Source organism: Rhodnius prolixus, unplaced genomic scaffold, assembly GCF_049639745.1.
Source record: "Rhodnius prolixus isolate KJV_2025 unplaced genomic scaffold, Rpr scaffold_23, whole genome shotgun sequence".
In the NCBI taxonomy this organism is placed as follows: Eukaryota; Metazoa; Arthropoda; class Insecta; order Hemiptera; family Reduviidae; genus Rhodnius; species Rhodnius prolixus.
The window spans coordinates 1,828,266-1,849,996 of NW_027411627.1; the positions used below are offsets into that span (position 1 = coordinate 1,828,266).

General features: G+C 35.3%; 1 protein-coding gene across 4 annotated transcripts in view; it reads right to left on the minus strand.

Annotated features, from left to right (window-relative positions):
* The window catches only part of LOC141459785 (mothers against decapentaplegic homolog 6-like), a 43,606-nt gene extending 22,657 nt beyond the window's left edge, over positions 1-20,949 (minus strand). Inside the window, exons 1-3 of one of the 4 annotated variants that reach the window (XM_074139225.1) lie at positions 20,791-20,949; positions 15,258-15,381; positions 12,610-13,107 (exon numbers count right to left, since the gene is read on the minus strand). In XM_074139225.1, coding sequence (XP_073995326.1) covers positions 12,610-12,967 — 358 coding nt within the window. In that variant the 5' untranslated portion in view covers positions 12,968-13,107; positions 15,258-15,381; positions 20,791-20,949. Of the gene's footprint in view, positions 1-12,609; positions 13,329-15,249; positions 15,382-20,790 lie in introns of those variants that run through there. The other 3 variants (XM_074139223.1, XM_074139222.1, XM_074139226.1) reach the window with 3 other exon arrangements.
* Between the last annotated feature and the right edge of the window lie 782 nt (positions 20,950-21,731).

Sequence of the window (21,731 nt, forward strand, 5' to 3'; positions counted from 1 at the left end):
TTCACATCAGGACAACCTCAGCATTATCTCTTCGTCTTTCTTTAACTTTTCCCATCAATCGTAATACATTCTACCCTTAGCTTATCGCCTTAGCATCTGCATGAAATACTCTTGATTAGTTAAAGAGATTAGTCTTAATTAGAGATTTTGTTAATTAGTTAAATAGCAGTACCTGTAGTAAGAGCTAAGAGCTAATATGCAGACCCAATATCCTTTAATAATCAATCCAAACGAACTTCCAACCCTCAAAGTATATTGGCATCACAAACTGTTTAAATCAGCAAAAAAGAAAAAAAAAATTCCATCAATTTCTAAGTTATTATGTCTTTCAGCAAGAAATTTCTGCCAGGAATCTCCTGTTGAATCGTCTTCAGTCTCCTGAAGTTCTAGAATAAAATTAACAGGATTTGTGGTAAACTTCAACCAAGTTAATATCCCAGATATGACCATGCTGTTGAAGGTAGACATATGATCTAGACCAGTGTTTATCAATGGCCCCCAGTGAGCCACAACGTATTTTAAGGGGGCCACAGAAAAAAAAGTCAAATTAGGGGGCCACGGAAACTTCTGTAGGGGGCCAGAAAAATTTTCACTAACAGTATTTTAAATATTTAAAAAATGAATAAAAAACAAACGTAGCAATTTAATAGAAAAAAATGAATATTTTCACGTCAATTTGTATCTGTGGATATATTATGGCGCGCCATTACTCACACACAAAACAAAATTATAGCTAATAGTGCAAGAGTGCAATTATGCGCACATTTGCGCTGATCTGCTCGCACTTTATATTTCCTCGTATATTCATTTTTTTAGAAATCGTATCTCACATTAAAAACGCGCCAAAAATACATTCGTAAATTGTGATCTTAAAATTATCTATGTGAATTTCAGTTATAACAAAATTGCCTCCGCCGTTTTGTTACACTTTGAGATAGCATTGTATCATTTTTACGAGATAAATCGATTGGGCAAGAAAATATTGCTGTTAAATGTGATATATTTTATCTTTCAGATAGGAGATTCGAAAAATTAAATTCATTAAATAAGGAGTTGCAAGGAAGAATCAGCAGTCTTATTTCTTCGAAAGAATCTTTCCTTCGAAAACTCAAACTATTTTGACGCAATGTTGGACGACGTGTTCTGATACAGTTTTCATCATTAGCTACCCTTAATGCAGAATTGAAAGATGATGACATTATAGTATATGTTGAGCATTTGAAACAACTGCATAATGATGTGCAATACCGATTTAATGATTATTTAATAGATATGGATGTGCCAAACTGGTAAGTAGGTGTATTTGGAGTAGATACTGCTGAAGTTGATACAGATATACAAGAAACACTTATTGAGCTAAAATGCGATATTACAGCTCAAGCTAAATATAAATCTAATAAACAAAATTTCGAGATTTGTAATGAAATTGCTAGTAAGTTTCCCTTGCTTTGGGAAAAAGCTAATTTATTTTTTAGAGCATTTCCCAGTTCTTACCTAGTAGAATTTGCATTTAGTAGAGTGGTTTATTTATTATCAAAAGAACGAAATCGACTTGATATTGAAAAAAGGGGAGATCTTCGCCTGTCACTGACAACTATGGAGCCAGATATAAGAAAATTGGATCCTTGAGAAATTTTATAGAATAAGATATAATTTTTTATACTGCACATTTTTTTTTCTATATGTAGGTAGGTATATTGTATAAAACATAATAAAAAAATTATAAAATAAATGCAAGTGGGAAGGGAGCCACGCGTGCAAATATATTTTTTTGGAGGGCCACGAGTAAAAAAAGGTTGAGAATCACTGATCCAGAGAACAAGAAGATTTGCGCAATGCACCCCAGTTACATCATGAACTCTAGTAAATCTAGAGTTCCAGAAAAAAAAAAGAAGAAAATTCTTAAAACATAAAGGAAGGCTAAAAATGCTGGGGACTAAAATAGTTGGTTAGGCTGCTGAGATTTGGCTATTTAGTGGCCTTGTAGAGAGACTGAGAGACTGAGAGAAAGCAGATGCCAAGGACTAGTCACTCAACTTGGATTCTCTTTCTTCTTGCTCATGTACGAATGAATATGAGAAGTTTCTTGTCTGACTGGAATTTATGCACAAATTCTGGAGATCTAGTGATGGTGATGGAGCTGGAAGAAAACTCATGTTCTTATTCCAAGGTATTTAAACTCTCCACTAGCGATGAACTCCTAACTACACCCACGCTAATACAGACTGCTCTTTCTCTGCCTCAAAGGCTGCTCGTAACTGTTTCATTTCATTTAGTACCAATCTTCTTAAATACTTGGCAGCGAAAGTACTTGGCATATTAGTATTTTTTCACTAGTTGAGATTAGTATTGCAATTGCGTCGATCTTTTCATTTAAACATGCCACTTATTACAGTACGTCATTCTTTGTAGTGATGTCATTATTTATATGAATACACATAAGAGTTATCCCATTCTGCTTTCGAGCCGGGTCTAAACATACCCTGATAAAGATGTTCCCCTTCCACATTCAGACCTTAGAAAATAATTTTTTTTAGGATTAGGTCATCTCCATCGTCGTAGAAGCCACTCTGAATTACCTTACTTCTGGGAAGAAATTGGGGCATCCAACAACACAGATGCTCTCCTGTATCAGAGAATAAGAAACGCAATAACAAGCTGAATTGTGAACTACCTTAAATGCATTGAGGTTGAAGCAACAAGTTTTATTTTTAAACGATTTTTTTAAAAAAACGTTTTTCCACATTTTAAGCAACTTTTTTCTCGAAATCTATGAAATCTAGTTCCAAAAAATTACTCTTGTAAAAGAGGATTATTTAATAGATATGGATGTGCCAAACTGGTTAGTAGATCTAACCAGACCTTTGAGAATCTTATCTATTAAAGAAAAAGAAAAAAAAATAGTACAGGTTGGGGGTTTTTCTTCGTTAGCTCTTTCGTGCACTTATTGACGATCATTATTTTAAATTGTTTAGATAATTACTAAGACCACGATAGCCGAGCGACTAGAGGCGGCACCCGCAATGCTAGGATATATTGAGGTACTGGGTTCGATTCCTCGTCTAGGTCGAGGACTTTATTTAAAGAATAATATGAGAATTTAACAGTGAATTATGTTTGCTAATCGCCTCCGTACACGATCCCTAATTAGGTAGTTGGACGTAAAGCCCATCTGAAAAAATGGGTTTTTTTAATTACCATAAATGCCATTTCCGACAACTATTATACGAAGCCAACCCAAATTTCACAAAAGATCCTGCTCTATCAGAATAGAAGCAACAGAAGCTTCCAACAACTTTTTCCATTAGAATAGTGTAATCGCTGGCAATGAATGTAAATAAAATGTACTGTTGAAGAAAATCATGGCGCGGCAGGTAAGAGGAGATCATTCTGTGTGACTCTCACAATTCTAGAGGTGTTTGTAATTAAGAAAGGTAATTAATAGAGAGTGGTTAGCAAGATGGAGGTGGAGGAGGGAGGTAGAGACAGTGGAATGTGACGACCTTGCGACAAGGATGGAGAGCAACACTAAAAATAGAGTGCTACGCAAATCGGGGAGTCTGACTGTGGAACACCTTGAGAGCGGCCGCCTGTCAGGCGCCTGCAGCACTGGCGGTCTTCTGTCCGCTCAAGGGGAACCACTCCAGTCAGTGTCTTCAGCCAGTCCAATGTCATTATCCTTTTAACTCACCAAACATTTACACTTTTAAACTCACACACCTCTCACAGAATTGGTGTCCAAGTGGTTTACAATAATTATTAAAGAACAATTGCCCCTGCCAACTTATATTGAGATCGGAACCCAAGCAGCAAAGCATTTAAAAAGAGAAAACGCCAAAAAATTGCAAAATAAAAACAAAGAAGGTCCTCCTTATTTATAGAGGTTTTGCACTGGTTTTAAAAAACTCGAAAAACCTCGGTCTGCAAACTTGACAAATACATATGTAATGCATACATACAAACGGAGAAGCAAAACTTCACTTCTCCATAGTTATGAAAATCACATTAATCAATCTCTAATTTCTTAATTTATCTTAACTGACAGAAAAACTCTTATTAAAATTCTAGAACTTCTAACATATTGGTATAACTCGAACTATTATGCTTCACCTCCCTGGGATTATTTGACTATAATTTTTTTAAAACCCAGTTTTTCTGACTTCGGGTTCTTCTCAAATTGTACGTTAATAGTGTACTCAAATGAGATTTCGCATGATCGCAATTGAACTCTCCTAAGGTAGGGGGGAAGAATAAAGGGAGAGTGAATTAGTAAAGGAAGGTAAGGTCGACTGAGCGGGGCGATAACCTCAGGAGATTTACCAGTAAACATTTCTTTAGCGAGCCAATATTTAATTGTAACACTTTAACAGCTAAAAAATGCAAATATTGGAGGCTTTGCTGATGGGTGTGGGGCTAGTTGGTTTGTTGATAGGATTGGAGCGCGGAACATACAAGAAGACTATTTTATTTTTAGATCAAAACTAAAAGAAGAATATTGTGCAGCAGCAATAAGGAGTGACTAGTGAGGAGGGGGTGACTAGTGATTAGTAGCGCGAGAAGAGAAGAGAAGATGGAGGAGAGTGGAGTGCGCCGAGAGAGAGGCGCCGAGCTGGCAGCTGGCGCCTGAGAGGCGGCATAGTGGGGGCGCCGGCGACACCAGAAACCAGCGGCGCCGCCTTTCCCCCTCCACAAATACCCCCCGCGCGCGCCTCCCTAATGAACAAATAAACTGGTACTCAGACCGAAATAATCTTCACAATTATGCTATAGCCTTGTTGTGCTGACATCTTTTCTTTAAAGACACTTCTGCAAAACAAACCACCACCACCAGCCCCCGGCGCCTGACGAGCTACCAAACTGTTGTCAACATTGTGTAAGCACATTCTGCAGTCGCCGGCACTTTCTCTGGCTGTCTGCTAACTGACAAAATTTCTACAGCACACAACAGCTAGATTGTACCTTACAAACTGACAAAGAAGTGCTGCCACGCGACTCATGCTGACCATGCTGATAGCTCGAAGAATTGTATTTCTAAATTTTCGAGCACGATATATTAGACATTACTTAAATGACGTTCCCATTATAATTTTTACTTTCTTTAAAAAAGGTCCTTTAGTAAATAAATTACATGTAATATTAATAGAGAAGAACATAATAAAAATTTAGCATTAACTATAACAATTGAACATGATAATTAAGCATTCAATTACACTTTTATTAAGTGCATTTTTATTCAAGAAGGGTAGAGTAATTATCGCCAATTCCATATGTTTAATTTATGTTTTCTAGCTTTCGACTTATGGGTGGTAAATCATCTTCATGGCTTGTTACCACAACCTTTACATATTACATTTGTTTTTAATACGATAATTAAACTGCACTTGGCGATTTTTACAAGTATGTTTGAAGAAGGTAACTTGAAGTTAACTCCAAAGACTATGTGTTGATTGTTACTATGTTAATTTTATGATCATAAAAAATAAAGATGATCACAGTCCATAGGCCGGAAGCTATACAAACAAAAGGTGGGAAATATAAAACAATAAATAAAAAAAAAGACTATATGACCGGAATATTTCTCCCCCCCCCTCAGTTACAGAAAAATATGAATAGATTCCCCCCCCCTCCATTATAATTAAACAATTTCAAACATAGTTTTCTCGGAAAACATCAATTCTGAAATCTACCGAAAACAAAAAGGACTCATATAATATTAATACTTAATTAGTGAAATTAATTTATGGACCATTTATCTTTGCGGAAATTTTACCATTTTTATGAAAAATCGTTAGAACTGAGTGAACTGATCGATAGTTATCGCTGCGCTTTCTTTTCTAACATCACCGTAGATAGCGACCAACTTCAATGGGAAAAATAATTTTACCAAACTTAGAAACGTAAATTATACCAACAAATAGTGAGGCCTTGACTAGAAGGGGCGTCGGCACCTCTTTCTCTTATATCCTAAAACGAACCTATCAAACAGCTGTCTAGCTGTCACATTTTAGGAACTGGTTATTGTGCTTTGGATCAAACGAACAATTGTGGCTATTGAGTGCCCAAGTAAGCCAAACTGTTTACTCTTACAAATCCCTTAGTGATGAGACAACTCAGCCGGTCAACATTTTGAAATTTGTTTTCTTTGGTCTCTCTGCCATTTTGAATATCCATTACTTTCAATTGTAAATCATCTGGAACGGCTTCCACCTCTACACTAAATGGTGGGAAGAAAAAATTTTGAAACCAAAATCTTGGAGATACACTCAACAGCAAAAAAAAACGGACACTTAATATTTTTTATATTAAAAGCTGATTATCAGTAATGTGTTTGTTTTTATGGGTAATCTGGTTTTTACAGTGAAGGAAGGGTCTAAGTCCATTGAACTAATCCCGTCAGGATTAGTAGGGCATGAGATAAGACTCAGATGTGGCTTATTTGTCTTGAAGCTGCTTTACCTGACGGAACTCTTCTAAACTGTAAGTAGGTTTTCGCACCTTTAAAGATCTTTAATTTATTAACCGCGCCTTTCTGTCATTAATAGACGTGATTTTTTTCATTTTGGTCCAGAATAATGGTTCTTTCGAGTGTAGACGTAGCCTGAGCTGATGCCTTGGCAAGAGAAGGCCGGAGCGTCCGATCTATCGCAGAAACCCTTGGAGTAGCAAAGTCCGCCATTAATGATGCATTCCGGCGTTTCCGGGAGACTGGCAGTTACGAGCGGAGGGCTGGCAGTGGCCGACCAAGGGCCACAACTGAAGTTGACGATCGATTTATCACGCTCTCAGTATTGAGAGACCGCCATTTAACTGCTCCTGAGGTTCGGGACAGGCTTCAAGTGGCGCGAAATACGCGTGTTAGCTCGGACACAGTACGGCGGAGACTAAGGGAGCGTGGACTTGAAGCAAGGCGCCCCGCGGCAGGGCCCCAACTCCTGGAAAGGCATCGTAGAGAAAGGCAATTATTAGCGGACCAACATTTTTATTGGACTGTAGAGCAATGGGGAACAGTTTTATTCACAGATGAGTCTCGCTTTGGTCTATACCACTCAGACGATCGAGACAGAGTCTGGAGACGATCAGGGGAGCGATTTGCTCAATGTACTCTTCGCGAGTCACGACCTTTCGAAAGGAGATCAGTTATGGTTTGGGGTGGAATCAATTTCCACGCCCGTACTGAACTGATTTTCATTGATAATGGGGGCTCTGACTGCTCCTAGAAGCTGTGATCCCGTCGGCTCCATTTATTGGTGTCCAATTCATTTTGATGCAGGATAATGCTCGCCCACATACCACCAGAATTGTTACCGAATACTTGGAGCAAGTGGGAATCACAGTTCTGGACTGGCCTGCACGAACTCCTGATATGAATCCCATAGAACATTTATGGGATAATTTAGGAAGGCGTGTTAGACATCGTCATCCTCCTCCTAGTGACTTAAATCAGCTCCAAATTGCTCTTCGTGAAGAGTGGGATGCTCTGCCGGTGGAGTACGTCCAAAATTTAATTTCTTCTAACCTGACAGGATTAGGGCCCTTCGCCGTAGAAGAGGGAGAAATACCCACTATTAGAAGAACATCCCTTGTCAGAAAACCTGATAAAAATGAAGAATAAAGTTTTAAAAAAAATGTGTTAATTTCTTATTTTTACTTTATTTTATATTTTTGTGTTAATAATTAATAAAAATTAGTCATTTGTGGCAGATTTTTTGTAAATAACTTATAAATAAACCAATTCTTACCATAAATTAAAAAGATTAGCGTATTTAACAAAATTATGAGACCAAATCTGAGTGTCCGGTTTTTTTTGCTGTTGAGTGTATTTAGGTTAAAAATACAAATAACTATAATTTTATATATTTTTTTAAATTTACTATAATTTTTTCTGGAACTCTTAATGGGCCACACAAGAAAGTGTGGCGGGCCTCATCCCTGGTCTAGACCATGAGTGTCCTACCTTTTGGCTTTGCTAGTCACATTGGAAGAAGGTGAATTATTATTCCTTGACTCTCCTTGTTGTTGAACTCGAGATTGTTTGAAACTTTTCCGTCGGTTTTTTTAAAATAAAAAAAAATGAAATCAAAAATTAATTCCGTTAGTTAATGGAGTACCACCACTCCTATCCATATTCATGATATTTTTATCTTATATCGCGTTTGCTTGTTGCAACAGTTGTTGCAGTTGAGAATTTCAACAAAAAGTTATTTTTTTAAAAAATTGAAATTATAAAATTTCAAAAAATCGGACAGAAAAGTATCAGACAACCATATTATAAGAATAATTATTTGGGCCGCACTTAAATGTACGTAGTTTCTTTATTTGGTTGAACATAATTCTTATGTAACTATTATAGTAAGAGTTACTTGTTGTAACTAATAAAATCATTATTGTTAAGGAGATATTATGGTATTGATCGCAAAAGAAAAGGATGAAACATTTGGAGGAGATGCCGCCACAATGGCGACAGTGTACAGATACAGAAGTACACCTTACAGAACAGACTTCACTGAGGCTTTCTCCAAAATGGCTGCAATGGTTTTTCTTTAAATATCCTACTTATTGGACTCATTTGAGATGAGTGGTTTACAACATTAATTTTTGGAAAAGAAGGTAGGTAGGTTTCATTATACTTTAAGGTACCATTTCAGTTCAAGGTGTTTCAAGGTACTATTTCGATTCAAAGTACCAACTTCTGCGATTGTACAAAACCTTTCAAAATTGAGTTTTCGCCGAAATACATATTTCGAGTACCAGTCAAAAGTTCTTAGTGCCTTTTGTGCGCGCGTGTAAAGATTATTATAAAACAGAAAAATGGCAGAAGGTTCAATCTTGCATTTTGGATTTAGTAAAAGTTCCAAGGTTTCGGCTGAAATCATCATGCGACGTGATTCTTTTCAGTAAAGGGTTTTCGAAAGTCGTCCTATCGATTTGCTTTAGGCGTCATATGTAAAGGACATTTATTGAAAGTTTCCCTCATTTATTTGGTGGGGGGTTCTCAGGGAAAAGAAACCATGCTTTTAAAGTTACTTAAGAATAATGTTAATTTTTATCAGGCCTTAATGCTTAAAAAGCTGATCAAAGTATCACTGGAATTAACCGATAAGGTTAATAAAATGTAAGAATTAAATTTTATTTAATATATTTTTAATTTTATTAAATATATGTATCAACATATTATAAATAACTGTAAATTTTATTTTAAATTTTGTGCGGTTCTAAGGAGTAATTGTATTGAAGAGAATCAACCTTTTAGAAATGTTTCATTTAGCTAAAAGCGCCACTTACTTCAATTACTACAATTCTCAATGTTTCATTAATTTCTTCAAACCCAGAATATTTTACCCATATTAATTCCCACCGTTAAATGAATTTTAGTTTACAAAACCGTCAATTACCCTGAAATATAATCTAAGAGAAAAGTCCACTCCAATCATTAAGAAGTTTACAGCTTCCAAGATAGCCAAGAAGCCATTTTCGAGAGGGTGAACTAACACTGAATAAAAAGGTTCTTCCGAAGAGTAATAATGATCTTCAAACCTGATTTTAAATATGCATTTTAGCGCCCTAGGTAAGTGCAACAAATAAGATCGTAGCTTACATAAAATTAGCTCTCAAGAGGAAATCCGCTTACCAAACCCATTCTCAGAGGTACCTTTAATCGAATTGTCCAGATAAAATTTTCAAATATATGTAAGTTGTAGATCAATATAATTTTTAATAATCAATATGAAGATAAAATCAAATCGTAAGAGTGTCAAAAAACAGCGAAAGATGACTTTGACTTTGGAAGTGGTATTTCCGGAAGGCTGATTTTCATTAAATTTAGCAATTTAGTCCCATTTGGGATTTTAACAAAACTGTATTAGTGGCAAGGTAGCAGAATATATAAAAATAGCTTTTTAAAGGAAAACCTAACCAAAACTAATCTAAACCAAAAGTGCCCTTAAAAATGTTTCAAACAAAAGTAACAGTTCTACATATTTACAATTAGAATACGTAGTTTAAATAAAATCATTGGACTCGTTTTTGAGAGATTCCTAAAAAATTGAGTTAGAAAAGTGGTACTATTAGTAGCCCAAACAAAACCTTATTGTGAAATATCAAATTTGAACTAACAATTTAGATACACACACATACTATTTTGTGAAATAATTGGATGATCTGTAAATCTATTGGAGCCAGTATATTTTCTTTATTTAATTTTTTATTACTACTCTTTTTATCTATCCATAGTCTGAGATAGTCGCAAGTTTACTTTTGGCATTTAGTGATTAACTTTACTTATTTGCTTTGTGACTTTTATATGTATAACAAATCTATTATTTTTTGTTTTGTATTAGAAGTATTCTGTTATTAAAATATTATTATTTTTGTTAATTTTCTGCCATTATTCTATAAAGTATCACTATTATTATTTATAAAAATGTGCTCTGTTCAAAAAAAGAAAAAACAGTAATATGAGAAGAAAAGAAAATAATTTCTGAATTATTGGAAATAAATTTTTAATTTATATATATAATATACATATATACGAGGGTCGTTTGAAAAGTCCGTGCAAAAATAAAAACTACTTAATTTTTTGGGGTAAACCTTTTTTATTTTTCAACATAGTCTCCTTTTAGGCTTATACACTTCGCCCAACGCTGCTCTAGTTTGTTGATCCCTTCCGAATAATAGGATTTGTCCAAGTCTGAAAAATAGCCATTCGTTTCTGCAATCACCTCCTCGTTTGAATAAAATCTTTTTCCCGCCAGCCATTTCTTCATATTGGGGAACAAATAGTAGTCCGAGGGAGCCAAGTCTGGAGAATAGGGGGGATGTGAAACGAGTTGGAACCCTATTTCCATTAATTTTGCGACCACAACTGCTGAGGTGTGAGCTGGTGCGCTGTCGTGATGGAAAAGGACTTTTTTGTGGGCCAATCGTGGGCGTTTTTCTTGCAGCTCGGTTTTCAAACGGTCCAATAACGATGAATAATATGCACCTGTAAAAGTTTTACCCTTTTCCAGATAGTCGATGAGGATTATTCCTTGCGAATCCCAAAAGACAGTCGCCATAATCTTTCCGACCGAAGGAACGGTCTTCGCCTTTTTTGGCGCAGATTCCCCCTTGGTAACCCATTGTTTAGATTGTTCTTTGGTCTCAGAAGTGTAGTGATGTATCCATGTTTCATCCACAGTGACGAAACGACGCTTAAAGTCCTGCGGATTCTTCTGGAACAGCTGCAAACCGTCCTTGCAACACTTCACACGATTTCGTTTTTGGTCAAGCGTGAGCAACCGCGGCACCCATCTTGCGGATAGCTTTGTCATGTCCAAATGTTGATGCAAAATATTATGTACCCGTTCATTCGAGATGCCCACAGCACTAGCAATCTCACGCACCTTCACTCTTCTGTCATCCATCACCATATCACGGATTTTATCAATGATTTCTGGAGTAGTAACCTCAACAGGGTGTCCAGAACGTTCAGCGTCACTTGTGCCCATATGGCCACTCCGAAAATTTTGAAACCACTTATAAACTGTTCTAATCGAAGGTGCAGAGTCACCATAATGTTTATCAAGCTTCTCTTTAGTCTCCTGAGGCGTTTTGCCTTTCATAAAGTAGTGTTTAATCAACACACGAAATTCTTTTTCGTCCATTTTTTGAAAATCACTCGACTTCCTCGATTCAAACGAATGCCAAACACAAAGAAATAGACCGATCTGGCTGAAACTTGGTGTGTGTTCTTCCTAGAGATGCTACTAACTAAACATAACCTCGATACGCGCCAGTAGTGCTATCTCTCTGACTTTGCACGGACTTTTCAAACGACCATCGTACATATTTACATATGTATGTAATATTCTAGAGCAAACCAACAAATTGTTATTATTATGACTACTTTTTAAAAACCCTTTTTTCTCTGACTAAAGAGACCTCAATTTGCCGGTGATAAGCAAGTCGATTTCAATACCTTCTTGAAAAATAGAGTAATAGAAAGTAATAACATCCGAATAATAACTATAAATATTATATTATTATATCTAATACAATAATAATTAATCGCAGTATCCCTAGAATTCTACAAATTTCAAATTAAATGTTTAAAACGCACGAAAAATTATGTACATAAACTTAAAAAATCACTGAAACAGAAATCAGTTCTACGATATCACAATATGTTCATTTGCTAAAGGGGGTGGGACAAGTTAACTGAATCATCCCTTAAAAGTAAATTTTTCATACAGTTTTTGACGATACTGTCCCACTGGACAGTTTTAATTTGAACATTACTTTTTGAGGAGTTCGGCTTTGTTCCCAGATAATTAAAATAATAATTTTAAAGGAAGAGGCAGTATTGTGACTGGAGGTGAAATCGTAAGGTGACGTCGAGGCGGCACTGTAGACAGTCCGGGAAGGCGCGGGTGGGGTAGCAGCAAGGTTAGCAACAGGTTACCTCCGCCGGACTGGCGCCACTTACACGCCTCGACCGACCTCTCGGCTCTGTCTCCGCAATCAATTTTCATCATATATACACACACGCTCACACACTCAAATAAGAATTTAGGAAACAATTTTTCTTCGTTAGTACAATTATATGAAAAAAGATAGAAAGAAAAAACATACCCGCTTGGCACAGGCGACTCCAATGGTACGGATTGCAGCAGTTGGAGCCGGCGAGGACGCCCGACTTGCACATTGGTAGCTTCTTCAGTTGTCTGGTAGAATGAAGATCTGGCCAACGCCAGACCTGACAGCACAACAACTCTGGACTAGGGCACTCTTCTAGCTGATCGACTAGTACACAATCGGCTGAACCACCTCCTCGGCTTTCTATGGCTGCAGCCAGGGTATCCAACTGGTCTTCGGTTAGACGCCTCAACAACCACTTCCTTATCTCGCGACCTTCCTCATCACTACCCCCCAGGCGAGCCTTCCACAGTCGCTTAATTAATGCGTTCCGACGGCTCCGGAACATCAACATGTGCCTCCGGAGATCCGCCTCCGGCGCAGGACATTTGGTCCCACAGGAAACAAACACTTCTTCTACTGCTTCTTGCTGCTGCCTAACGCCAACAAACTCCAGCTTCCAGTCTACACTTGATCACACCACTCGTCTAAACACTGTCGACACACAAACAAGGCACATTTTCTTTCACTTTATTGATTACATTTACTAACACACTTGAGAAAACAAGTGGAAATTAACACAAACTAACATAAAAAAATAAAAAAGTAGTAAATAAAAACAAAAAAAAGATCAAAGAGAACTGAATCTACACACGATCATGATGAGAGCACTAGCTCGACTAGTGTGGCTGAGCAAGTCGGCCATGTTGCTTGTGTCGACACTAGCGCGTTAACGGCAGATAGCCCAAGCTGCCACCAATGCAGTATGAATGTGTGTAGGTGATTACTTCAAATTAGCCGCCCGATAACTACAATTTTATTCTAATTTACAGCGCATTTGAAAGCCATAGTTCAAATTTGTAAATCTTGTGTGAACATTCATACGACTTTCTCTAATCACAGTTTACTCAATTCATTTTTTTTTTTTAACTTAGGCTTGTGCTAAAGTAGTTGGATACAATAATATACGATACATGCTCCTTTTAAAAGCATCTTCTCCGGAAAAATCGCTAAAAAATAAATTAAAAAAACCTAGAGTGAAATGCCAGTTTTCTTAAAATAAAAAGTTAGGATGACATTTTTAATCTTTATTCATACAATAAACTATTGTAAGCCTAACCTACCCCTAACTCAGAAGAATCCTTTTAATAATACATCCCAAGAAAATTTTTGTATAGACGAAGTAGATTATTACGATTTTAATCACTACCCAAGTTAAAAAAAGAAAAATCATAGAAGCCCATTTTGAGAATATCCCTTGCGGTTAGCTAACTTGCTAATTTGGAAATTTAGTTCCGCATTTGATGTTTGTTACCAATGAACGTTATAGATTTGCACTCATTCAATTACTATTACAAGTTCAATTAAAATAGAGGCTGTTTTCGATAGTCACAAATATCTGAAAGAACAATCCAGATAAAGTGGTTTTTGTTGGCCGATTTCGACGACCAAAACTTTATTGTGGCAATCCCCTGGGAGCATCAAATCGAAATTTTAAATTTTAACTTGCTCGGTTTTTTTGTTTGGGTTAAGACGGGTGAGTACGCAAACAAATACCCACTCCAATTTATAAAAACTATTTTTTCTTTGTACTCAGGTAAAAGCGGTTATCTCCAGTAAAATGTCAAGATAAACAATCTGCCCGATTACAATACCTTTCCTTTCTGGAAAAGTAAAAGAAAGGAAAAACCTGAAAATTTTGAGACCAACTTTTGTGGACTCAGGGGGTGGGACTTAAAAAAAGATATTTGCGGCGAAAATTCAATTTCCAAAATTAGGCCCACAGTTATTTCTAGTTTAGAAGGAGAAAGTAGAAATTGGTGAGTAAACTCACACCACTTTTTCACACTACAATTCTTAGGCTTTCTAAATTTGCAATAAATTTTCTCAAACTCCGAATTTCTAACCCTCTCTAAAATCATTAATGAAGTCTCTTAATAGAATTTTCTTGAGAAATATGTCAAATAAAAGTTGATGATTCTCTTAAAATCTAATGTGCACATGTTTTTGAAGAAATTGCGCCATTTTCAAGAAAAACTCAAAAGGGGAAATTTCAGTCAATAAAGTAACACTCCCAGTTTGTAATTTTATTCGTTAATTTACAGTTGGGACCTCTTATGGGTCTGAACCAAAAATATTTTAAGCTCAAGTTTCATCGCACAGGTCTGTCAATATCAATGTTCTTGGGAGATAAATAGATGAAAGTGATGGCAACGTTGGCCGACTTGCCTACCTTAAACAAACACAAAGCAGCCATTTTCGAAAAAGTTCTACAAAACTTATTTCTGTTATTCGAAAAACTTATTTATAAAGTTGAGTGTCCGGATATTCTATAATTTTTAAACTTAGGATTCTGAATAGCATTTAGTGGCCTTTTTCATTAATAGCTGGATGGCAAACATTCAAAGTACAAAGTGAATGGTTAGCCACTTTCCAGCAAAGAGCCAAAGAATGGAAAAACCACCATTAAAAACACAGATTAATGTGATGAACATTTCATACAATATGTTGAGATCACAACATATCTTTCTGGAAATTAATAGAAAATAAATTGTCCTTGGTGCCACTTGGTAAAAGTGTGTATCTCAGAAATAAAATTTGAATCATACAAACGAAATGTAGAATTATGACACCTACTGACGCACATAGAGGGAAGTGTATAAGATGGTGACAACTTAAAGGAAGAAAAGCTTTGAAGAGTTAGCGATGTAATTTTGACCAAGCTTGATGCTGAAGACCTCTCCTGCACTTCACGTCTCTTAGACTCTTCTGTAACATAAAATACCAGTATTGTTATATGGTTTGGTAAAAAAAAAAAATTTGTGTATTTTATTCAAAGAGATTCTTAATTCCTGAGCCTCCTCTTTGCAGCTTCATAGAAACTCAGCAGCATTTATACTTGCTATACAAATTTAAAAATAAAAACAATTATTATCTTCTAGAGTGATCAAAAGAGCATATTTTAAAAAACATTATCTTCTGTTATCAGAAGCTTTACAGCTTGTTACAGCCCCCTCTTTACAGTGTTGGGCACTGTCGTCTGTCACAAGAACTTACTGCCCGGAGACTAGCAGCGCACTAAATGAGGCTACAACGCTATCGTCCTCTATAAAAAAAAATATTAAAAAATAAAATAAATCATTATCTCTCAGAAGTGATCTCAAGACAACAATCTCAAAAACTTTGTTATCTTCAATCACAAAAAAATAATTATATCACAGAGGGCGCCGACTGTCATCGTCATGGTGTTCAAAACAGTGAAGGAAAACCTCCAGAATATTAAGATTAAGGCCCCCCTGCCGTGCTAAATAGAAGGTTTTTCTGCTTGATATAGTCCTGTGGTTTAGCTTTGAAGATATGATGAGAAGGCTTCAGGATTAAACCCTAAATCAGCGATGGTATTTCCGCCCAAGACTATTAAAATTGTCTTGTAGATAGGTAAGTTGTATAAGGGTTAAGAGTGAGAGAAGGTTTTTTCAATATTCTCAAAACCCTATCACGATATTTAAGGAATGATAATGAAATAATAAAAAGATTTAAAAAAACGTTATATCAATTTAATTTAAGATAATCAAATAATTTTAACAAGATTATCAGTAGAAGGTAGTAAGAATATTAGTAAATAGTCAAATAATGCAATTCTATAAATTAATTACTTCAGCCTACTGCCAATAGAGCGCATTGAGTTACAACAGGTAAACTGAGTAATGGCTGTTTTCGTCTTTTAAAAAACATAACTCATTCCACAGTTAAAATTTGAGCCGAAAAAAATAGTCATTTTAATAAAAATAATCTTGATCTATTAATGAAACAGTGCTTAGATTAATTACCGCTAAACGATTCGATCTTCATTCTCATTGATAGAAAATTTAGACTCCAATTTTTCATTTGTTTAATTACCTGTAGAGAAAAATTCCATTTAAGATAACATGACTAACCATTCAAAAAGAAACAAAAACCAAGATCTATTTTATCGTGTTCATACGCTGGTTAAACGAATATATATAAATGGTCCGACCAGTAGAAGGTATTTACCTGACAGAAGAAAGTTCCAGGATTTAAAATGGGTATCCTGAGAAAAGAAATTATTTAGATTTTATATGCGTACAAGTCCAGTAAGTCCCGGAGCCACCAGCAACTGCACCCAAATTTCTATTCTATGTTGCATACTCTGAAGTGAACACAGAACTCAATGCGACGAAACTGTAAATAATTAAAACTTTCCGGTAGGACATTGTATATGGGTTGATCGTCAAAACCTGCACGAAAAAGCGTAACGTTCAAAAGCACCCAACTTTGACAATTTTCTTACATGAGAGATCGCTTGATGTTGAAATTCTTGCCTGACTACAGATGGAGGAACAGTCCGTGATATTTTAAAAAACACTGTTATTGGAATGTCTAGGAATACATGTTAGTGCGCAAATTGCATGATAATGAAGGAATGAGATTAATAATGAGCACCTTTCGTACCAGTCCTCTTCCTTCTAGAATTGGTGTTGCGGCCGCCACAGCTAAGAAGAAAATTGTACTCACTGTGTTGCATTGCTGGAATATGGGAGAATCCAGGGAATCCATTTATTCAAGCTGTACTCGAAAAAAATCTAGTCGAAGAATTTCTTCAGCAAAGCACGCGGACGTACAATACCTCTTTAAAAGTACCTCTTAGGGTGCAGGCTAAATATTTAATGTAAACAGAGGGATTGGAATTCTATATAGTAAAGAGATAGAGGTTGTTAAACTTGCAAGAATTCTTCCTCCAGTAACGGCAAAAAGGGACGGAATAGCCAGGCCCTGAAATTTAAATTGGATAAAAATTACAATGAAGTACTTGTGTTGTCTGATTCATTAGGTGCTCTGATGACTCTGAAGGATACATTCTCAGATGACCCAATGATTTTAATTAAAAAACTAAAAAAGAACTTCGCTCACGTGACTTGCATGATACCAGGCCACTTTGGCGAATCTGGCAATGAAAAAGCAGATCAAATATTGTAATCCAATGAGCAACAAGCTTACAAAAAAGAAAGTATATTTATTTTGAAACAAATACAGTGAACCAATGAATACTGTAAATAAAGCAACACTGGAACATCATAAAGAAAATTGTCACATTTAGTCAGGTTACATTTACGATAGTACCAGATGAGAATTGTCCACTTCGTCAGTAAAAACAAAGCTGAGGTTTTGACAAAATCGTGTGACCCAAGAACACCTCCTTGTAGGATCAAGAAGACCAAGGTGACTGATTTTGAGGGATGTAGAAATATTAAAACTGTCCGGTAGGACAGTTGTATAAGGGTTGATCGTCAAAAAATGCACGAAAAAGCGTAACGTTGAAAAACACCAAACTTTGACAATTTTTTTCTCTTTTTCTATAAAACATAAAATTCCCAAATTTTCTTTATAATAAAGGGCAAATCCTCCTTTATGACTGTAATTTTTTGCAACAACACAGATCTAATAGATTTCGAGAAAAAAGTTGCTGAAAATGAGCAAAAACGGCATTTTCAAAAATTGGTCTTGTTCTTGTTCTTGTTGTTACCTTTTTTGTAAACTGCGTAGCGCCTAAACGCGTGAACCGATTTTCATGAATGAGGTGTCATTCGATTCGGACTTTTATGTAGATGTGCCTTTTGGGGGTCTCGATGCTGTACATTGAATGGGAGAGGAGTTAGCCCCCTTTATGTAAGGCCCCCTCCAAAATGATTATTACTAATTACTCTGTAAATCTTGGCCCGATTTTGATAAAATTTGGTAGGATGATATGGCTCCCATACGTAACAATAAAGCGACGATCTGCTCTTACATTTATTAAGGGGAAGTAAAGCAATCGTTTCAAATTATCGACATGTGAACCGATTTTCATGAATGAAGTGTCATTCGAATCGACATTTTGTACAGATTTACCCTTTAAAAGTCTAGACGCTGTGCCTCATAAGGAGGGGAGTTCGCCCCACCCAAATAAGGCCCTTTCTAAAACTATTATTACCAATATTTCTATAACGCTTAGTCCGATTTTGATAAAATTCAGCTCGAATAAGTGGTTAAAGCTCCTCTACGTTGCTGTGAAGTGCTATCATGCTCTTGCACCTACTAAGAGGAAGTACTGCAATCGTTTAAATTATCAATGAGTGAACCGATTTAAATCAATGAATTGTCGATTAAAAAATCTTTGCCTCTTTGCCTTTTAGGGAGAAGTACTGCAATCGCAATTTATTTTTCTTACTCCTCTTAAAAGGAAGTACTGAAATGGCAGTTTAATTTTGCTATTTACGTACAAATACCTTCCTATATTACCCCAAACGCTTTTTCAAAAAAATTGTTATTGAGGATGGTTTGGGGGGCCGCAACTATAATCAATCTTTAAAAAGATCTCTCCATTGGTAGTTATGGTTCCGACTTAACACCTTATCAGGTTATAATGATAGAATTGCTTATTCCCAATTTTAAAAAAATCTGTAAAGCAGATATGTAACGTTCCAAATAGACAAAAAGGAAAATCTATCCAAAAGGTACAAAAATCTCCTTAACAAAAACTTACAGTTTAAAATGTTAAGTATAAGGGTTGATTAAATGTCAAAAGGTACGCATATCAGCGAGTACCCAACATTTCATTAATACTTCATTAATATTTAAGTAATTCTACTGCATTAATTTTCATTAATAAGTTATTTTTTAGAATTTATTAGATGTCACAGACCCTTATGCTGGCCATTTTCATCTACAAAATATATGTTCAAGTAGCACTGTAGATTGACTGTAATATCTAGTAATTTATAATAATCAAACTATTAATTACAGGTTAAAAAGAAAAACGTTATAAAAAAATATAAAAAAAATATGAGGCTAAAAAATTCAAAACCTTTTTTTAAAAAAAAACTTACACCAACATACATCAATGATTTTGAATATTTTATTTATTTATTTTTATTTTTAAATAAAAATCGTCGGTTTAAGTTCATTCTTCGATTAAAGTAATTGTTATTTTATGAAGTAGTCAAACGTTTATAATTATCTGGCTTTATCGCAAATAATATAGTTTTCTTCAATTACATTCTCAATCTAGGTATTCATCCCACAATGTTGTATATATGTAATATTAAATTTAAGATATGCATATTTTTAGGACAGCTAATTATTCCAGTATTTTACTATAAGTAAAATTAGGGGGACTAAATTAAATTACAATTGAGAAATGAGTAAATATTGTTGAATAATCTACTTGTTATAACTGTGTTATTTGTACTCACGAATATTTCGGTAAGACGAATTCAAGACAGTAGCCTACTCTAACTTTGTCTTTTTCTACTTTAACAGGCATGTACGTATATGTGGTTTATCATAATTATAACAAAAAAATATTATGAATGAAGTGGCCAGCATAAGGGTCTGTGACATCTAATAAATTCTAAAAAATAACTTATTAATGAAAATTAATGCAGTAGAATTACTTAAATATTAATGAAATGTTGGGTACTCGCTGATTTGTGTACCTTTTGGCATTTAATCAACCCTTATACTTAACATTTTAAACTGTTAGTTTTTGTTAAGGAGATTTATATAAGTACTACACCCCAGAACTGCCAATTTTTTTGTTACAACTATTTGCAGGCGAAGAATTATTACATTAATATAAGCAAATAGCCCAGGTAATCAAGAAAAATAATAAATGAGTCAAAATATGTGTTAATGAGAGTAAAATGAGACACTTTTGATTCCATAATTTTTCAAGAAATATTCATTTTAGGACAGTTTCGGGGTTTCCCACTAAAGTTATTTCCGTTTTATGTGCGGTTTTACAAACTTCTAATGTTACTAAGAATTAAATATATTTAAAATTTTTGGTGTTTTAAGAAAATATATGAGTTAGCATCTTGAGAATTACGTATAATTTTTGCAATACAATAATGGTTAGTTTAAGTGTGATAAATAGTTTAGAAAAATAAAAAATGAAAATAATGAATGCTATAGCTGTGAAAAGGTAAACTGAGATAGGAAAAAAAAAATCACCTCGATAAATATGATATATTTTTCCATAGACATGGAAAATTTGACAGTTATGAACTAGTAGTTGAGAAACACTTACAAGAGCATTATATTTATCATTTATTGTTTTAATAATTGATAATTCTAGCACCAGACTTAAGAAGAAGCTATAATTAAGATAGTACTCACGTGGTAGAGAGTCGAGTTGGCTGTGCTGGCAACAGTGCTGTGAGGTGGCAGGCGGCAGATGGTGGAGTGGTACTGCTGCCTCCAAAGACCACTCTCGGCGCCACCCCCGGCACAGGCCAGCACTGTGGAGTCGGCACGACTGCCTGACCGACCGGCAGGCTGGAGCCCGCCACTTATTTAACTCCTACCGTCGCGCATCCTCCGTCTGATTGTCTGCACATGTCTTCTTGGACTCACACAACCCTTCAACGCATTTGACAAGAAATAAATTAATAATATAGAAGGCAAGAATATGTGTAAGATAACTTTGATTATTATTTAATTTTTTGCCAGAGAAAGTTGATAGGATAAATTAAAAAGTTACTTCCTATCAGTAGTGGGGGGCTTAGCCCGTATCTGTTATTCGAGGACCCTCCTAAAAAATCGTAATCGAGGGAAGGAACGCTGCAAAATGTTGTGATGTAAGAAACTGGATAAACTCAATGTTATATTTACTCCTTGCCACAATTTAAAGTTGAAAAGTTAAGTGCTGATTATACAACAAAAGGTACACAAATCAGCAAGTACCCAACATTTCATTCATACTTCAGCTCGTAATTTCAGCCATTTAGAAAAGTTCGTAAAAGCTTATGTGTTTTATTCAAATTTTATAACAAGAACATCATTTAAGTAATTTTACTGCATTAAATTTTCGTTAATATTGGCCATGTTAATACACAAAATATTTGTTCTGTAAAGAGCAAACACACCATTTAACTTGTTATTGGAAGTATTAAACTATTGACTTATAAAGAGTATAATTAAGTTATTCTGCTCTTACATCTACTAAAGGGAAATACTGCAATTGTTCAAATTATCGATGCGTGAACTGATTTTCATTAATGAATTGCCATTCAATTAGAAATTTATTGTACATATGGCTTTTAGGGTCTCGATGACGT